The sequence below is a fragment of the Orycteropus afer genome, unplaced genomic scaffold (assembly GCF_000298275.1).
Source record: "Orycteropus afer afer isolate SDZICR_OR568_19922 unplaced genomic scaffold, OryAfe1.0 scaffold00003, whole genome shotgun sequence".
NCBI classification, from domain to species: Eukaryota; Metazoa; Chordata; class Mammalia; order Tubulidentata; family Orycteropodidae; genus Orycteropus; species Orycteropus afer.
The window spans coordinates 5,456,923-5,475,750 of record NW_006921590.1 but is presented as its reverse complement, the minus strand read 5'-3'; the positions used below and the strand labels follow the sequence as shown (position 1 = coordinate 5,475,750).

General features: G+C 38.8%; 1 protein-coding gene across 1 annotated transcript in view; it reads right to left on the bottom strand.

The window, feature by feature from the left end:
* NEK10 (NIMA related kinase 10) overlaps nucleotides 1-18,828 on the bottom strand; it is a 425,054-nt gene that overhangs the window by 11,690 nt on the left and 394,536 nt on the right. The window contains exons 30-32 of the mRNA XM_042780294.1: nucleotides 18,403-18,432; nucleotides 15,980-16,080; nucleotides 6,347-6,457 (exon numbers count right to left, since the gene is read on the bottom strand). Coding sequence (XP_042636228.1) covers nucleotides 6,347-6,457; nucleotides 15,980-16,080; nucleotides 18,403-18,432 — 242 coding nt within the window. The remainder of the gene's footprint in view (nucleotides 1-6,346; nucleotides 6,458-15,979; nucleotides 16,081-18,402; nucleotides 18,433-18,828) is intronic.

Below are 18,828 nucleotides of genomic sequence, written 5' to 3'. Positions count from 1 at the left end.
TTCAATAATCTATACTTAAGTATGCCTTCAGTATGGATTACACCTCAACATAAAGAAAACAAAAATTCTCACAAGTGGACCAATAAGCAACATTTTGATAAATGGAGAAAATATGAAGCTGTCAATAATTACATTTTACCTGGATCCACAATCAATGCCCATGGAAGTAACAGTCAAGAAATCAAATGATGTATCGTATTGGACAAATCTGCTGCAAAAGATGTCAACTGGCAGACTAAGGTGCCCATGACCCAAGCTGCAGTATTTTCAATTGTCATCTGCATGCAAAAACTGGACAATGAATAAGAAAGGTCAAAGAAGAACTGATGCTATTCATTTATGGTGTTGGAAAAGAATATTGAATATACCATGGACTGCCAGAAGAACTTCCAAGACTGTCTTGGAAGAAATATAGACAGAATGCTCCTCGGAAGTGAGGATGGTCAGATTTCATCTGTTGTACTTCGGGCATGTTACCAAGAGGGACCCGTCCCTGAAGAAGGACATCATGCTTGGTAAAGTCGAGGGTCAATAAGAAAGAGGTAGATTCTCACTGAGGTGAATTGACAGTGGCTACAACAATGGGCTCAAACATAGCAATGATTGTGACAATGGCATAAGACTGGGCAGTTTTTCGTTCTGTTGTATATAGGGTTGCTATAAGTTGAAGCCTAACCAGAAGGCTGGCGGTTCAAACCCACCAGCCACTCCTCGGAAGGAAGGTTGGGCAATCCTACTTCCATAGTGATACTGCCTCAGAAACCCAAGGAGGGGTCGCTATGAGTCGGGGCTGACTCGACGGCAAATAACAACAACAACATAAGTTGAAGCCTACTCTACAGCACATAACAACAACAATACCCATCACCCAGCTGAAATATTGCCAATCTTGTATCATTTATACCTCCTCCACTTCCCTTCTTTCTACTTCTTTCCCTCCAGGATTTGGAAGCAAATCATCTATGTGATATTATGCCATCTGCAAATATTTTAGCATGGCCCTTTAAAAAATAAGAGTTTCTTTAAAAAAAACACACACAATTATTCAACCTAAAAGAAATGATTAATTCCTTAATGTAATTAAATATACAATCATTGTTTAAATTTTCCTGATTCTCTTATAAATATATTTAAATTTTTTTTAAGAGTTTCCTTATTCAAATCAGGAGGAAGGAAGGGCATATATTTTAAGTGATTAATTTTTTCCCTAAGATTCTTGATGTTTTCTCTTCCTTTTCTCTCCTCTCCTTGCAATTCACTTCTTTAATAAAACAAATCATTTGTCCTGTAGGATTTCCTAGCTTGGAGACTTTTCCGATTATTCCCATGGTGTGATTTAACATGTTCTTTTGTTTCCAGTAATTGTTGCAAACCAGGAGCCATAGCTAGAGCAGAGGTCTTTTTCTTCAAAGGGCCAGATTAAACATTTTTGGCTTTTCAGGCCATAGAGTCTCTGCTGCAACTACTCCATTTTGTCATTGTGGTGGTCAAAGTAGCCACAGGCAATATGTAAGCAAAGGAGTGTGCCTTTGTTCTGATAAGTTTATTTACAAAATCAAGGAGCAGACTGGATTTGGCTGAGGGCCATAGCTAACTGAAATCTAATCTAGAGGTTTGATTAATTTAGGTTCAATATTTTGGCAAGAGTACTTCATAGATAGTGCTGTGTGCTTCCATTGGGAGGCAGATAATGCCCAATTATCTCTCTTTTTATAATGTTAGCAGCTATTAGTGAATATGTCTTTTGTGTTGTTGTTGTTGTTGTTGTTGTTGTTGTTGTTGTAGGACATGGAGTTGATTCCCACTCATAGCAACCAGGTCCATTATTTTGTTAGGGGCTGAAAAACTGGTTTTATTCTATTATACCCTAGCATTTATTAGCTGAAATATTTCTAGAATGAGAAATCCCCTCATCAACCATCAAAGACAGAATTCATAAGGGAAAGGAAAGATAAATCCTTGATTCTCTCCTTTTGGAAATAATTTTCAAAATAATAAGTTGGTTACCTATCACACTCCATCAATAATTAATAATGGATTACTTTTTAGTATCATCATGAACTCTCGGATTTGAACATGTTTAATGCTTTCAATTTACTGCATTTATTATTCTTACTGATGCTCCAATTATCCCAATGGGCTAGCCAGTGGAAGTCTCTTCAAGCCGGCTCCTGAGTCTTTTGACACATGGCTCAGTTGTCCTTGATAGCATCCTTGCTCTGCAGTTATGCCAAGATATTCCAGACTCATCTTGTACAGTTCCTGCCCAGAGTTGCAATCAACTATATCTCTGTGGGTTCTGGGTGCTGGGGTTGCTCATTGCTACTTGATCAGTTTCTAGACATCTTTAGTGAAAAATTAGGAAATCTGTATATTTTTAACATGTAAGACTCACCATGAAATCAGATTCTTCATACTAACACTTCCAATTCCAATTTGAATTAATTTCTTTTATCTTACTTCTGTCTGCCTTTCTTCCCTGCTGAAAATCCCAGTTCCCAAAGTCACAAATAGGACTGTACACTTGCTTTACTCTCCTCTGCAACTCTAGCCAAGGCTAAACATCACCAGGCTGAAGTCCACTTTGGTGAGATAAAGAACTTAATTTCTTAGAAAAAAACCTTTCCATTTTGCAACACCTTTCTATCCTATATAGTCCCTGGGTGCTGCAAATGGCTAACGTATTTGGCTGCTATCACCGAAAGGCTGAAGGTTCAAGTCTACCCATGGTTGCATCAAAAGCATGGGCTGGCAATCTACTTTTGAAAAATCAGCCACTGAAAATCCTACGGAGCATAGTTCTACTCTGACACACATGGGCTCTCTATGAGTCAGAATCAACTTCATGGCAGCCTTTTTTCTCTTCTTTTTAAACTCAATTATTCAGAATCTTATGAAAAACAGGCAGAATCATTCCATAACACCTCTAGCTCCTTCCAATTGGAGATATGGGGTTTAGTTTAGGAGCTGTTTATGTGCTATCACTGCTTACTGCTTCCACAGTTCTGGTGTGAGGTGAATGTGGATAACTGGCTACCCCACTATGACTTAAAAAACAGAATTGACTCAATGGCAACTACATCCATGTCAAAGTAGAACTGTGCTCCATAGAATATTCAATGGCTGATTTTTCAAACATAGATTGCCAGGCCTTTCTTTTGAGGCACCTCTGTGTGAATTCAAACCACCAATCTTTTGATCAGCAGCCAATCGCGTTAACCATTTGTGCCACCCAGGAACTCCCTGCTATGACTAAATCCATTGCCAACAAGTCAATTCTGACACATAGCAACAGAGTATAACTTCCCCCACAGTGTTTCCTAGGCTTTAAATCATTACAGAAGCAAACTGCCACATATTTCTCCTGTGGAACAGCTTGTGGTTTTGAACCACTAATGTTTCCATTAGCACCTGTGCACTTAACCACTATGCCACTGGGTCACATCCTATATGACTGAACAGGGGACCATTCCTGAGTAAAAATTATCTCTAGCTAAGGATTATTCCATCAATGGGGGCGGGTGGAGGAAACAAAGGCCACAAACTGTTCTTGTTTAGGTTTAGATGGGGATAGGGGCTTCTTTCTTTCATTTATTCATGTTATTCAATGACCTCCTACTGTGTGTCAGGCACTGTGCAATGCTTTGAGGAATCAAGGATGAAAAAAAGACACACTGCCTCTGAGGAATCAGAAAAGCAAGGTAGCTAAATAGCTATTTAAAACATAGTAAGGGAGCTCTGGTAGCATAGTGGCTAAAGCACTTGACTGCTAACCAGAAGGCTGGCGGTTCAAACCCACCGGCCACTCCTCAGAAGGAAGATGGGGCAATATACTTCCATAGTGATACTGCCTCGGAAACCCAAGGAGGGGTCATTATGAGTCGGGTCTGACTTGACGGTACATAACAACAACAATATGAATGAAAAAGTGATTCAAGCATACTGAAAGAAGAAATTTATTCAGGACAGGGTAAATGAAAGAACTTCATGGAAGAAGCTTTTTGGTTTAGTGGTGAAAATTAATCTCCCAGGTTAGAGCTATCATTAGCACACAGGAGATAAGGCTGTCTCCTTGGCTCAGGAGAGTCTACACCAGGATGGTATGAACAACCTTCATGGGAGAAGACCCAAGTCAAGGGCGTGCTATGGAACACTGGGACTGCACCTCTGTAGAGCCATCTGGAGCTGAATGTTTCCCTGTCACCACTCCTAAATCCTAAGCCCTATACAGGCCCTTGCCCAGCCTGAGGGTCCACATGAGATGGTTCCATAGACTGCCATGAGCTTGTAATATCAGAGCAGGGGACCAATAACATTCTTCTGAGGAAAGTTTTATCTACTTCTTAACCAAGTTAAAAATGAAGCTGAGTCTATCCTCTCTTGAATTCCTTCACCTGAGCTCCCCTAACACCCCCTGCCTACCACCCCATATATCTCTGATTTTACTTCTCCAGTCAAGAGGAGGTTCTTTTGCTTGTGAGAACTGAGATACTCTCAAATGACTCAGGAGTCCCTGAGTGTCACAAACAGCTAAGCATTTGGCTGCCAATCAAAAGACTGAAGGTTCAACCCAGAGGTGCCTCATAAGAAAAGTCTGGAGATCTACATCTGGAAAATCAGCCACTAGAAACCCTGCAGAACACTCTGACACACTGGGGTTATCATGAATCAGAAGTGACTTGAGACAACTGGGGGAAAAAAAACAAGAAGAAAAAGGAGAACAGAAGGAAAGAGTTCTAATAAGAGATGCAGGCACAGTGCAGAGCAGGACAGATCGAGAGGGAGGTAGGCAATTTAACAAAAGAAAGTCATTTCCCTGTCAGGGGGGAAAGAGAGACAGCAAGGGTGGGATACAAAACTGAACTCCTAAGTAGTAAAAGAGAAAATTATTTTCTTTAAGGACATGTTGTGGTGGAAAAGATCACTGAGTTGGCGAAGAGTTGCAGCCACCTTTGTGCATTAGGTAGTTGGCAGCAGGCACTTTCTTCCCATAAAACTGGGATTTTGGTTAAAATAAGTGTGTGTACACACTGCATTATTCTGAATATTATTTTAATAATAACAAAAAGAAAACCTAGCTACATAGAATCTTTGCACAGGAGATGTGAGCCTCTGTCTTTTTAAAACAAATGTATTGGTATTCACGATAAGTGTGTAAGTATGAGATGAGTATCAGCGTCTCTTCCACTTCTGCTTTGACCTCCTCTAGCTTTGTTGAAGGTTGGGCAATCTACTTCCGTAGTTATACCACCTCAGAAACCCAAGGAGGGGTCGCTGTAAGTCGGGTCCGACTCGAGGGCACATAACAACAACAGCTTTGTTTCTTGGTCCTTTTTTGCTTTCTAATCTCTGCTGAAGTGGGTCTATGTTTTGTTCGTCCACAATTGTCTTCCCTCCCCCTTCTCCTCTGGGTGTATGTACAGATACCACTGATGTAAAGCAATACAGCAAAAATATACTGTTTGCATTTTGTATCAAAGAGTCCATCATATTTCTTGAATGACGAATAGGTTCCTGCTTAAGAATGGGTTCATGAGGGGAAAAAAAAGAGAACTTAAAGGACAAGTTCATTGCAGCATGACTAAGCCAAATTTAAGCATATGACAAAATTTTAAAATATTAAATTGGAGTGAGACCAAGCTTCTTTACCCAAGGAGGTCCAAATTGCTTGCGCTTAGAACTTTCAGGAATGAGAGAATCAATTTATGACTATCTTCAGGGTCTGTATCACACATGGCTACCAACCAGGACAAAGGCATTCTGGGTCACCAAGTTGTGCTGACCAGAGGTAAATAATTTTCCTCCTGGCTGGTTGATTTACCTTGTTTTGATATGCATGAACAGAAATATTTACTGGTACCCAAAGTGTAGCAGGCTGTAGAAGTCAAAGATAGAAAGAAACTTCAACCCCCATTGATGATTAAAAAACAAAAAATCAAGTCAAGATGGTGAAATGATTTCTCCAGAGTGGCAAAGCTTATTAGGGGCTAAAATTGAGCCCTTAACTTTCAATTTAAGAGCTTGCTGAATACTATTCTAATAAAACACTGGAATAGCATCTTCTAAAGGATGTTAAAATACATTTAAAAATTAAAGATATTTAAATAACAGTTATTATTAGGCAAACATACAATAATGCTCAGAGGACGCCCTATCAGTCTTCTGGAAATGACAGTTACAGAAATAAAGATGAGATAATTACAGGCAAAGATATATCTCCAATTAGGTATCTTAAGCAGTGATAATATTCCTTAATAGAGACAGGGCTTAGTCCAAAATAAAAGAGGTACAAAATATAACTCTTATTTTGTTAACTAAAAGAATTCCTATAAAGAGAATACTGTACCTTTTTAATTTCAGATTTCAAATTGCAAGGGTTACTCTGCTGGCTGAAGAGGGATTTCTTGAATCTCTCTATAACCCTTCTTTTCAAATTGTGGTGCAAAGCCGGAGGAAGCTACATGGAATGAGAAAACACTCATTATAATTAAATTGTTAACACTGCATAGCAGATTCCCCGGAAGCATTCACTGATAGCCAATGTAACAAAATTCATTCAACAGGACGAAGTAAGAATTTAGGTTTTACTCCAAATGGCATGTGGCTATATGCTACAATTCTTCATCCTACAGCCTAGAAGGAGTAAGATACATTATTTTGCTCTCTTTCCAAAGTCTGCTTCCATTTATCTTATTCTTTCATTTTATTGATATTATTTTCACCTAAAAACTAAATGTTTTATTAATTGCACACATAAATTGAATTTTATAGCCTTGAGATAACGTAAGACACATTTTATCAGAGCTTTAGGTACTTATAGCATGCCCAGAACTGGTTAAACACACCAGCCCTTGCTCTTGTCCTCAAGGATTTGTTAGTTTCAAGTAGAAGACAGAGATCTGCATTAGCTCATAGTCAAATTCCTGCCTGTGAGTGTCCCTGAAAATTCAGCTTGAGAGAGAACTGATTTTAGGGACAAATCTTCTCCAGAAGCAGGGAATGAATTAGGATATACTAAGGCCGAGCCCACTGTTCTGTCAGTTATTACCCTGTGCTGACTTGTGTAGTGCTATGATGCTGGAAGCCACAGCATTTAAAATACTATCAGGGCCACCATGGTGGACAAGTTTCAGTGAACCTTCCACACTAAGACAATCTAGGAAGAAGAGAGTGGCAGTCTACTTCTGAAAAACTGGCCACTGAAAACCTTATGAATAGCAGTGAAACATTGTCTGATTTAGTGCTGGGAAGCTGAACCCCTCAAAATATGACTAGGAAAGATCTGCCTCCTCAAAGTATAGTCAACCTTTAATGAAAACAGAGGGTCAGTGAAAAAGAGGAAGACTCTCAACAAGATGGACTGGTACAGTGGCTGCAAAAAATGAACTCAAGCATAGCAATGACTGTGAGGATAGTGCAGAACCATGCAGCATACACAAGGTCTCTATGAGTCAGAATTGATGTGACAGCACCTAACAACAACAACAACAACAGACCTGAGCCAAAATGGGTTAGGTTAGCTTTAATAAAAAGTCACTGTAGAGGCCTAGAAAATAGTGACTGGAAGAAAATGAGGATTTCCAAATATCAATTTTGTAATGCTTTGCAAGTTAGATTTATATAAAGAAATAAAAGATCTTGGGAAGAAAAGAAGGAAGAGGGCTGAAGTAACGTTTGGGAGAAAAGTAACAGAGAAAGAAAATGAAAATTGCAACAGTCCTCAGGGTTCAAATGATGTTTGGTTTTGTTAAAAACACAGAGAAGGCATGAAAGAGAGGAAAAGGAACCAATTGTAAAAGGAAAAAAAAAAAAAAAAAAGATGGAAGAGGCTAGAATGGAAAGAGAAACGTGGTAGCAGGAACTTCCAAGATGAAAACCAGAATAGAACTCAAAGCTCAGAACATAAGAAAGAGAAAGATGGCAGACAAAATTATTCCTATCACTACCGCTGCCATCACCCCCCTCCATTCTCACCCCCACCCCTCAGGTCCCTCTTCCCCTCCATTTTCTATGCTCCCTTACAGGGTAATTGGTACCCTGTGACTAGTTTGGGCTAGTGTGGTGTACTAAATTACCTGGTATGGCTTTTCTAGCCATAAGTCTCTGTAAACTCCTTGGCGGAATTTGCCATGAGTGACTGAGGAGCTCCTGGTTGTTAAAGTTATCTACCTGGGGTATTTCTGTTGAGAATGGCACAAAGCAATGTTCTGGGAAGTTCGCTCTCTCTCAGGTGCTTAGAATTCTGATGTTATGACTGGTTAGTTTGGTCACTCTGCCAGGCTCAAAAGGAGCCCTCCTAGGGGCAGAAGAAGTCTCTCTGTCTGATTGCTGGCTGAGAAAGACATGCTGTTGAGAGAAATGCACTCCTGAGAGATGCGCTGCTGAGAATGAGACACCAAGAGACATGCACTGTTGAGAAAGGGACATCGAGAGACGTGCATTGCTGAGAGAGAGACACTGAGAGCCACGCATTGCTGGGAGAGAGACTGTTGGCTGAAAGATGGCAGGCTGAGAGAGACTGAGCATTGTTCCAGAACTTGAATTGTAGCCTGGTGCTTCCCTAATAAATCCCATAATCTGTGAGTTCTGTGTGGCCACTGCAGTGAATTATCAAACCCAGCAGAAAGGTAGTGGGTGCTGCGGGAGGAATGGTTGGTGTCAGGGTTGATGAAAAGGCTGGAGGGAGGCAGTATGTTTGGCCTCACAGGAATAGGCCTTGGGCTATTGATGGTGATTCTGTCCTTCTCTTGTGGGGTTAGAGGAGGTCAGAAGATGTGGCCTCCTTGCCCCTTTGGCAGCTAGTGAGAATGATATGTGTCATACAGAGGACAAGGCAATAAAAATGCAGTGTACTTTCTGTATCTCTGTCCTTGCTCCTGCAGGGAATATGGAATCTACTTTTCCAAATGGTACAGCTACAATATGGAGGAGGGCCTTCTGACTTGCCAAACTTTAACTAAGTGAGAAATAAATCTCTACTGTGTTAAGCCAGAAAATTTAAGGGTGTATCTGTAAGTGCACTATAACTTATCTTACCCTGAGTAACACAGGAACATGGGAATATACAGTAAAAAGTAATAGCAGAGTGGATAGAAGGGTCAATAGGGATCTTATTTTACAGAGAAAGCAAAACTGCCCATCATACCAAACATAATAGAATGTGGGGCCCACCATGAAGTACTATCATAATACAAAACAGAAAAATAGTGCACTTGGCTTTTTAAATGCATCTTTAACCCTAGTGTTTAAGTCAAAGCAGGTTTAACTAGAGGAGAATTAAAAGTGTTCTGGAGATTCTGAAGAACTTCAGTGTACGTTGAAAGGTTTTGTAGTTTGACAGCAATGAATTTCTTGTAATCTCTTTTTAAGTCAATACTTATAGTTCTCTTTTGCCTTAATCAAAATGTGATTACTACAACCATGACCCTGCTCTAGAATACAGTCATAATTACTGCTGTCCTTTGGCTCACACACTGAAAGAAAAGGAGAAGTCAAGATATAGGAAGAAACAGAGATTCCCCGGCTTTAACAACCAAACAGTAAAAGACAGACGAGAAGGAAAATGAGGATAATGAAAGTGTGCGTGAGAGATTAGCAAAAGTGGAATGAATTTAACTTAGGATATAAACAGACAATTAAAGGAGCATATGTACACTTTCCTTGTAAGCTATGGGTTGCAGTGGTGAGGGGAAAACCAAAAAGCCAAACTCAGTGCCATCGAGTGGATTCCAACTCACAGCAACCCCCATGTGGTTTCCAAGGCTGTAAATCTTTACCAAAGCAGACTGCCTCATCTTTCTTCCACTGAGTGGTTAGTGGGTTCAAACTGCTGACCTTTTGGTTGGCAGCTAAGTGCCTTAACCACTGCACCACCAGAACTCCTTTATTCTAACCATCAGTGGTTGCCATTTTCCTGTATCAAACACCAGATGGCAGTGATGCTCAAGACCACCAAGTTGGTCTCTGTGTGGTTTTGATGTGGTTCTCAAGTTGAAAGGCAACAAGCCTTGTGTGAAATATCTGACTGTCTGGTACACAAACTCTGAAGGTTTGCAGTGCCAGTGGGTTTAGAGGTTCCTTCAAACAGGGCTTGCCCCAGCATTGGAATTTATCAGTATTAGATTTTTTGACTTGATGGCAACAAGTTGTTTTGTTTTGTTTTGACTCAGAACTGCTTTTACAGCTTCTAAGGGCCTAAATTAATCCTCATAAAAAATCACTTAAATTAATAATCAGTTAACTTAAGTTTCATACGTAGAACAGTCTTAGAAAGCTATTGCATCTTTTTGGAACAATCATCACTATGGACAGCACCTCATCTTCAAAGTTTTCAGGTAAGATTTTAAATTTTTATACAGAATGATGACTCCTGCATAATTTAATTATATGTAAGTATAACACCAAAAATCAAAGCAAACCCATTGCTGTTGAGTTAATTCTGACTCATAGTGATTCCATAGGGTAGAGTAGAACTATACCATAGGGTTTCTAAGGCAGTAATCTCAATCTACTTCTGTAGTGATCCCGCCTCAAAAACCCAAGGAGGGGTCGCTATGAGCCGGGTCCAATTCAAGGGCACATAACAACAGCAGAAATCTTTACAGAAGCAGACTGTCCCATCTTTTTCACACAGAGTACCTGGTGGGTTCAAACAGCCAACCTTCCAGTTAGCTGCCTAGTGCTTAACCACTGTGCCAGCAGGGTTATATAAGTATAATAATACATATAAAGACTATAATATTAATATTACTACCTGCGATTTGTATGTTCCAGGCACTATGATTATTCCTTTAGATACATAGTTCATTTAATCCTTCACAACAAGCTTATAAAGCAGGTAGTATTTTATAGGTGAGAAAAATCGAAGTTGAAAGATTATGTAACATGATAGGATACTTTCTCAAGTGATGAAGCTTCTAGCACCACTATTATGCTAGAGCAAACACTGCTGCCACTAGTACTACCACAGAATAGTACTTAACAGTTCATAAACATTCTCAAACCCTTTATTTCATTTGACGCTACAACAGTTCTTTAAGCCACCCCCTCGGAAGGAAGGTTGGGCAATCTACTTCCGTAGTGATACCGCCTCAGCAACCCAAGGAGGGGTCATTATGAGTTGATCCGACTCGATGGCAGTGGGTTTGGGTTAGTTTACTTATAGGAGCTCTGGTGGCATAGTGCCTAAGGCACTTGACTGCTAACCAAAAGGCTGGTGGTTCAAACCACTAGTTACTCCTCAGAAGGAAGGTTGGGCAATCTACTTCTGTATGATACTGCCTCGGAAACCCAAAGAGGGGTTGCTATGAGTCAGATCTGACTCCACAGCAGTGAGTTTTTTTTTTTTTTTTTTTGGAGTTTACTTATGAAAGGAGCTTTGGTGGCGCAGTGCCTAAAGCATTTGCCTGCTAACCAGAAGGTTTGCGGTTCAAACCCCCCAGCCACTCCATGAAAGAAAGAGGGGGCAATCTACTTCCATAAAAATCAACAACCTCTGAAATCCAATAGGGGTCACTATGGGTCAGAACCGACTCAATGGCAATGAGGTTTTTTTTGTTGTTGTTGTTAGTTTACTTATGAAGGAACTGATTCGGGACAAGTTAATGACCTTCTTGATCTAAAGATTTCCTTTTTGTTTGTTTGTTTTTACTATACCTCACAAAGTAAAGAAGCAAAATCTCAGTATGTCTTATGCTAGTTTTTTCTCAAACTTTTATAATATATGGGTTCTTTCTAAAGAACTGCATTCTTTTGTATCTTCAAAAATACTTCAACAGACCATATGTAGTCCACAAGTCCCCAATTGATAGAGAGACTTAAATTAATATCTTATTCTACAAAAGATGTTGATAAGTAGCCATATTACCACTTAAAAGGAGGTTTCCCTGAATGTTATTAAAAAAATAAATAAAGATTATCATCAAAATACACAAAATATTAAATTTCTCTTAGAATTTATAACCCTGAAACATGAGTCAATTTGAGAAACACAGCTTTACCTCAATATTTTATTAGTTTTAGTCTTACTCTTGCCATTACTAAACAAGACTTTCAGATGAGAAGGTATGAATGGTTCCAATCTCATCCATCCTGTAAGAGAAATTTTCCTGAACCTTGCACCAAAGTAGTATGCCTGAACTAAATCCATTTTTCTGCCACATTCAGTAGAATTAAAACCAAAGGTAAAAATGCCTGCTCTTTAGGCTCATTGCATGGCTAGTAACCATGGCTGGCTAGGGAGAAATCTGTGCAGTCAAGTCCGGGTGTGGTAGGAATGCACCCTAAGGAGAAGCTCTTAACACAAATGCATTTGTGTAAAATGGCCTTAAGAAATCAATCTTTTGCAATAGAAATGTAGAAACAACATCTCAAGAAAAAGACCTTGGGCTCCAACCTGTTCTCTAAATTCCTCAGCCAACTGAAAAGATTTTGCTGAAGCTAGCAGTTCTAAGGAAGGTGCGTGCCTTGATGCCAACTGTTACTCTTATCACCAGTCTGGCTACCAGGCAGCTCCAAGAAATGTTTTTACATCAAACCAGACATTTTTACAGCCTGTTCTGGAAGGTATGCATTATAAGCATCTTGAAACTTTGATTGTAAATTTGAGCCTTACTGAATTTTTGTAATTAACCCTTGCAACCAATCTTTGTAGCCCACCTAACATACCTAAGTATATGTATCCAACAGAAACCCTTTCCCCACTATGATTGACCCTCCCTCTTCTTATCTCAAGAAATCTTTAATCTATCAGTGGCTTATGTTGTAACTTCTTCTGGCCCTATGTTGTTTCTGCCCAAATCTCTCTCTGGAGTCATTGTGTTTTCACTTTTGTGAGCTGATGATTCCCCTCCAATTAAACGGATTGTTAAGGCTGAATAAATCCTCTGAATTTCATTTTACTGTTTGAGTGGTTTCTTCATTATGACAGTCCCTGGGAGCTTTGGTGGTGTAGTGACTAAGGTATTTGCCCGCTAACCAGGAGACTGGCAGTTCAAACCCACCAGCTACTCCTTGGAAGGAAGATTGCGCAATCTACTTCTGTAGAGATACTGCTCTCTGAAACCCAAGAAAGAGTTGCTACGAGTTGGAAATGACTCCACGGCAGTGAGTTTGGTTGTTGTTTTTTACTGCCAAAGAAACAGTATATTTTACTAATGACAGTCAACAGTATAATTTTCATCTGAGGACAGCATATTTCTATTTCTTATCACATTTTTTTTTTCTCTGTTGGCAACAACTGTGGTTGTTAAAATGGTAATATGAAGGAGATCCAACCCTGCTGCCTGCCTGTTCTCTAGGAGGCAGATGTTATGAGTTAAATCTAATGCTTGAGTTGGCTGCACAAGCCTTCTAGGCAAAAACTACAAAAATTAACATATGTACTTTGGTCACCTTTTAACCCAAAGATAGATTCTGGTTTCCAGCAAATCTAAATGAATTGCTGATTTTGTTCTTAGCTTGCTGGTCATTTCTGTCTTGATGAAAATGGATGTCAAACCAGTCACGTCAGGTTAAGGATTTTAACATGCTGCCTTTTAAAATAGATGATTTTCAGAGATCTATGCTCTGGTGGTGTAGTGCCTAAGGCATTTGACTGCTGGCTAGAAGGCCAGTGGTTCAAACTCGCCAGTCACTCCTCAGAAGGAAGGTTGGGCAATCTACTTCTGTAGTGATACCGTCTGGGAAACCCAAGCAGAGGTCTCTATGAGTCGGGGCCGACTCGACGGCACATAACAACAACAACACCACCACCACAGTATAAGTCTGTGAGAGTTGGAACTAGTAAATTCATATGTGAACAAGAAGGATTGGTTTGCTTGTTTTATCAATTCAGTTTTACTTGTAGCAGTTTTCTTATGCAATTGCAGAGAAAGAAAAACAGATCTTGGTTTTCCAACTATGGCAAATACACTAGTATAATTTTTTGACTTTCATTTTTCTCCTTTATTTGAAAGGCACTGACTTTGCTTTGCAGTGTAAATTAAAGTTTTCCAGAGAAGAATCATTCCTTACCACATGCAATGTTATAAACTTTAAAGCATTCTGAAAATGCATTTTAAAACTCACAACGGCTATATCTAAACTTGCTGGAGTCCCATCTTGCCAAAAAATAAAATCATTTCTTTTATTGGCAGTTTAAAGGTATAATAATAAGATATTTATAATAGCCCCATTCTTGCTTTAAAAATACTTTGAAATCCAATAAAGAAATGGAATGCATCCATAAAATTTTTTTTGTTCTACAAAATTAGCCAGACAGTCATATGGAAACTATATGGAAATTTCAAAGGATATTTTCTTTCAATTCAATAGTTAATTGTAGAAGTAACTATTTAAAGCTATTTCCATAACACTAAAGTTAAGAATGCATTTCCAATATTTCTATATGAGTATTTAAATGGAAATGCATTCTTAATATAATACCATTACTCAATAAGGTATAGCCAAATCCTATCTTGATTTATTAACTAAATTTTTTCCTTACATTTCCTTGTACCTCTTCACTCTCTTTCATTTAGTCATTTAGACAATTCTATGTGATTAAGAGAAAAATTGACATTAGAACATAGAGGAAAATCTAATCAATTTTAGACTTTTGAGTCTCAGAAGGGTAGCCTTTGGGGTGACTGAAAAGAACACCAGATCTGGGAGAAAACTTGATGGATAAGAACCAGGCTACTGGAACCCAGGATAAATAAAAACTCCCTTTACAGGGGGGAGCCCTGGTGGCGTAGTGCCTAAGGCATTTGACTGCTAACCAGAAGGCTGGTGGTTCAAATCCACAGCCACTCCTCAGAAGTAAGGTTGGGCAATCTACTTCCATAGTGATACCGTCTCGGAAACCCAAGGAGGGGTCGCCATGAGTCGAATCAACTCGATGGCAATGAGTTTGGTTTCTGGTTTGGAGGACACAGGGAGGAGTCAGAGGATGGCAACTAGGACTCTGATAAGGGTAGGCCTCAGAGAAGAGAGTTCCTTGTCCTATTTACCAGGCTAAATATGCCAAGTAAAAATGTATGGCCTTTACGGTCCAAGCCTATCTTCATTGCCTTGCTTGTGATACTAAAACACTTTTTCCTAACCAGCTAGCAGGATGTTAAGCTTTATTAGTGGAAAGCATTGGGACACTGGAGGAAGATGAGGCTTTTCTTTCTGCTCCCATGTTGCTCCTGTCTTGCCTTGCTCCTACAGTGCTTAGTGGTCAGTAGCATGTGGGACATCTCGTGGTGCTAACTCTGACTTTCATCCTTTATTAGTTTGATTTGATGGTACCAATCCTGTAGGCTGTTTCCCAAATTGTTCCAAGGTATAGCACCTACCCATGGCAGGTTCTTCTGGCCCCATCAAGGGTGACTTCCCAGTGCAACATCCTCACAAAATGATTTCCAGCAAGTTCCACAGAGATGGCTTGCCCTCCCTAGAGTGAAGTTTCTCTGCAAATTTCCTTAATTTAACTTCAGAACATTTCTTTACCCTTTTTAGTGAGATCTGGAGAACTCCACCCAAGAGGAGATTACCTTCTTCTATTTTGTTCCTTTCTTGAGTTTTCTTCCTCAGTCCTAGAAGTAGTGGGGTTTCCCTATAGTCTCCCTATATTTAGATTTTTCTCCTACCACCAAACATTTGGAAGAAACACATTCACTTAATTCAATCATCTGTCCTGTGCAGAAATTGTGACCTCATTTTGAAGGGCTATTTGTGTCAAAGTGTTTTCTTCTTGTTTTGTTGGTTAGGCTGTTTACAAACAGTGACAGAGCAGGCCAGGAATCATAAGAAAAAGCTGACATCTGTGGTCTGGTCTTTTACCCTACTATCTCCTCAGCTCTGCCACTAAGCCAAAGTGTCCCCACATATACATAGCTGAGAGAATGAAGAACAAAGCATTCCTTCTAATTAAAATTTCTCATACTAATTCTTCAGAAATATTGGCACCAAACTTATATCCACAATGGAAAGAAAGAAAAACTGGAGCACTGACCTGTGTGATGTAGATGATTTTATGGAGCTGAATTAAGATCTGCTGAATAGGGTCGCTGATTTGTCGTACTTTCCTCTGGGACACAGCAATCCCCGCTGAGGCTGTGGATGATAAATTCTGCAGTTAGTTAGGAAATCCAGTTTTCTCTTTCAAAAGTGGTATCAGTGGAAAATAGGGTAAAATTTGAAAAAAAAAAACCAAAAGTTAAGCAAACACCTTTATCCTACCAAAAAGAGGATATGCAGAAATCCTGTAACACTTAAATATTTTATGGTATGTGATACACAATTCCTTCCCTTTACTAATCAATACTTTAAGTAACATAATGACATCACCTGTCATGACATTTGAAAGTATTTGTACTATATTTTGATAAAAATGTACTATACAAAGTACATTTGTACTATATTTTTACACAAATAATGTGTGTGTTATAGAACTTTTTGCAAACTGTGCAACCCCCTCATTATATGCATGTGTGTGCCATTTACCTGGCACATTAAATGCAAAAAATATGATACATGTCTTTGATACTCTGCAATGGCAGGAGCCTGCTACCAGGAGTTAGTGGTGTCTCAGATATTGTGACCACTGAATCCCAGGCTTCAGACAGATATATACTTAATAGATGAGTATTTTTTAAGTTCATTATTCCCTTAATAACATACTTTAAAACTAGTTTTTTTTTAAAAAAAAAACAAACTATATAATGCAAACTCTAGGTAGTCAGTCTTATAGAGTATATCTTACTGAGGGGGGAAAAAGTCTTAATTAAGCAACTTTCCAATTCCTGATTAGTTCTAATAATAATTTTCACCCAATTTCTCTCCATGTCTAAGTAGGACACATTTATAATTTATCCTGAATTTTCATCAAGCCAGACCACAGGCTCAGGCTAGCTCAGTGTGGAATTGCATTGTAAGCTCCTTCTTCAGCTTCATATGTTATAGCCACATGCAGTTCATTCTTAACCTTGAGGAATGTAAAGTATTTAAAGGAACAGTCTTGACCTAGAGATGTGCCACAAGGGCCATCTCTGCCTCCCTTTGCCCTCATATCTCCACAGGAGCAAATGGGAGAGAGACTTCAGATATGTGAATGTATGTTATCCTCCTCCCTCCCTGTCTGCTTCCTCTTCACTCATTCTCCTCTTCCTGTGAGCTACAGCTCTTTCTGGAATAAATTTTTCATGCCAATTTCCCCTGTTAGTAGAAAAGTCTCAAAGTCTCTCTTTTCTTTCCTCCACTTAACTTTGAATTTATATGGAATTAAATTTGGATACAATCATCACTGTAACAACAGCTAAGATTTTAAAAAATTCTCATGTAAGTGCTTTCTGAGAAGTTTGCATATTTTACTATAAAAATTCTGTTTCCAAAACATTTAAAGTGAAAATTTAACATGGTTGTTTATTATAAGCATATGAAAATCTATATTTAAGACACAAAACATACAAAATGGATGACAAAGATAAACATAAGGAATTTTTTTGTCATTATCTTTACTGAGTTGGTTCAAAAATTTGCTTGAGAAATAATCTTGCTGTAGTTCATCTGCAGTAAATACCTCATTTAAAAGTTTGAGGTTAAAGGATCTATTTCCCCTAGACACTGTGTCTAATTCCTTTTATACAGTAATATTTTACCATTAAAATAAGCTTTAATAAATTCCCCTTTTAGCAAAAATGTAAAAAAAAAAATCTAAGAAAGAATTAATGTAGCTGGAAGCTAGGAGGCAGAGAACTGGAGGTGTCTGCTTCAGCCTGTGGGGGTAGCCACCTGTACATTTGCCATCTTTTCTACAGTAGTGCTTTTTCCAGAAATAATTCTCAAAATATAACTACTTGTCTAGATCTACAGCCACTCAGCAGGAAAGCTCTGGTAGCCTAGTATCTAAGGCATTTGACTGCTAACCAGAAGGCTGGTGGTTCAACCCCACCAGCCACTCCTCGAAAGGAAGATTGGGCAATCTACTTCTGTAGACATACCACCTCAGAACTCAAGGAGGGGTCGCTATGAGTCAGATCTGACTCTATGGCAGTGAGTTTGGTTTGATTTATAGCCACTCAGCAGCAGAAAAATGAGGCAGTCTGCTTCTGTAAAGATTTACAGCCTTGGAAATCCTATGGGGTAGTTCTACTCTTATGGATTCCCTATGAGTCAGAATTGGCTCAATGGCAGTTGGTTTTTTGTATGTTTTGAAAAACAAAAATTAGAGACTATGTAATATAGCCAAGTTCAGGTAGGTACATTAACTTTGCATTTTGTAAAATCGGAAGGGTTGGATTTCAATGGCTTCTATGTTGACTATGTTTTTGATTTGTAGACTTAACATAGGTAATGAGTTAAAATCTCACAGCACGGCAGACAGTTCTTAGGTTTGTGATGACATTTGAGTGGAAAATCACACAAGTTTGACTCTACCTTGCCACAAGAATGTGCTCATCTGTGGCCCTAGATACAAAAAGAGATAGTTAGCTAGAATGCCTACCTTCTGAACGACTTACTTATGCAATTTATCTTAACAATTATTTTTCGTAAAACATTTTGACTACTATCTCCTTAATCCCAATAATGACTTGCCTTTTGAAAACAGTGTAATTCCTCACTGTCTAAAAAATATTTTGAAAATGTTTAATTACACATTTCTTGTAAAATCAAAACAAAACAAAAACTAAGTATTATCACAGGCGAGGCTCAAGGCTACTTCTATCAAAGTAACACCCAGAATCAACTTGATGTGTAGACTTGCAAATGTGTAGTACGTATCTTTAGAACAGTATTTTTCAAAATGTGGTTGAAGCTTGAAACCAATTTAATGTGTGAGCAGCATCAAAAAAAAAAAAAAAA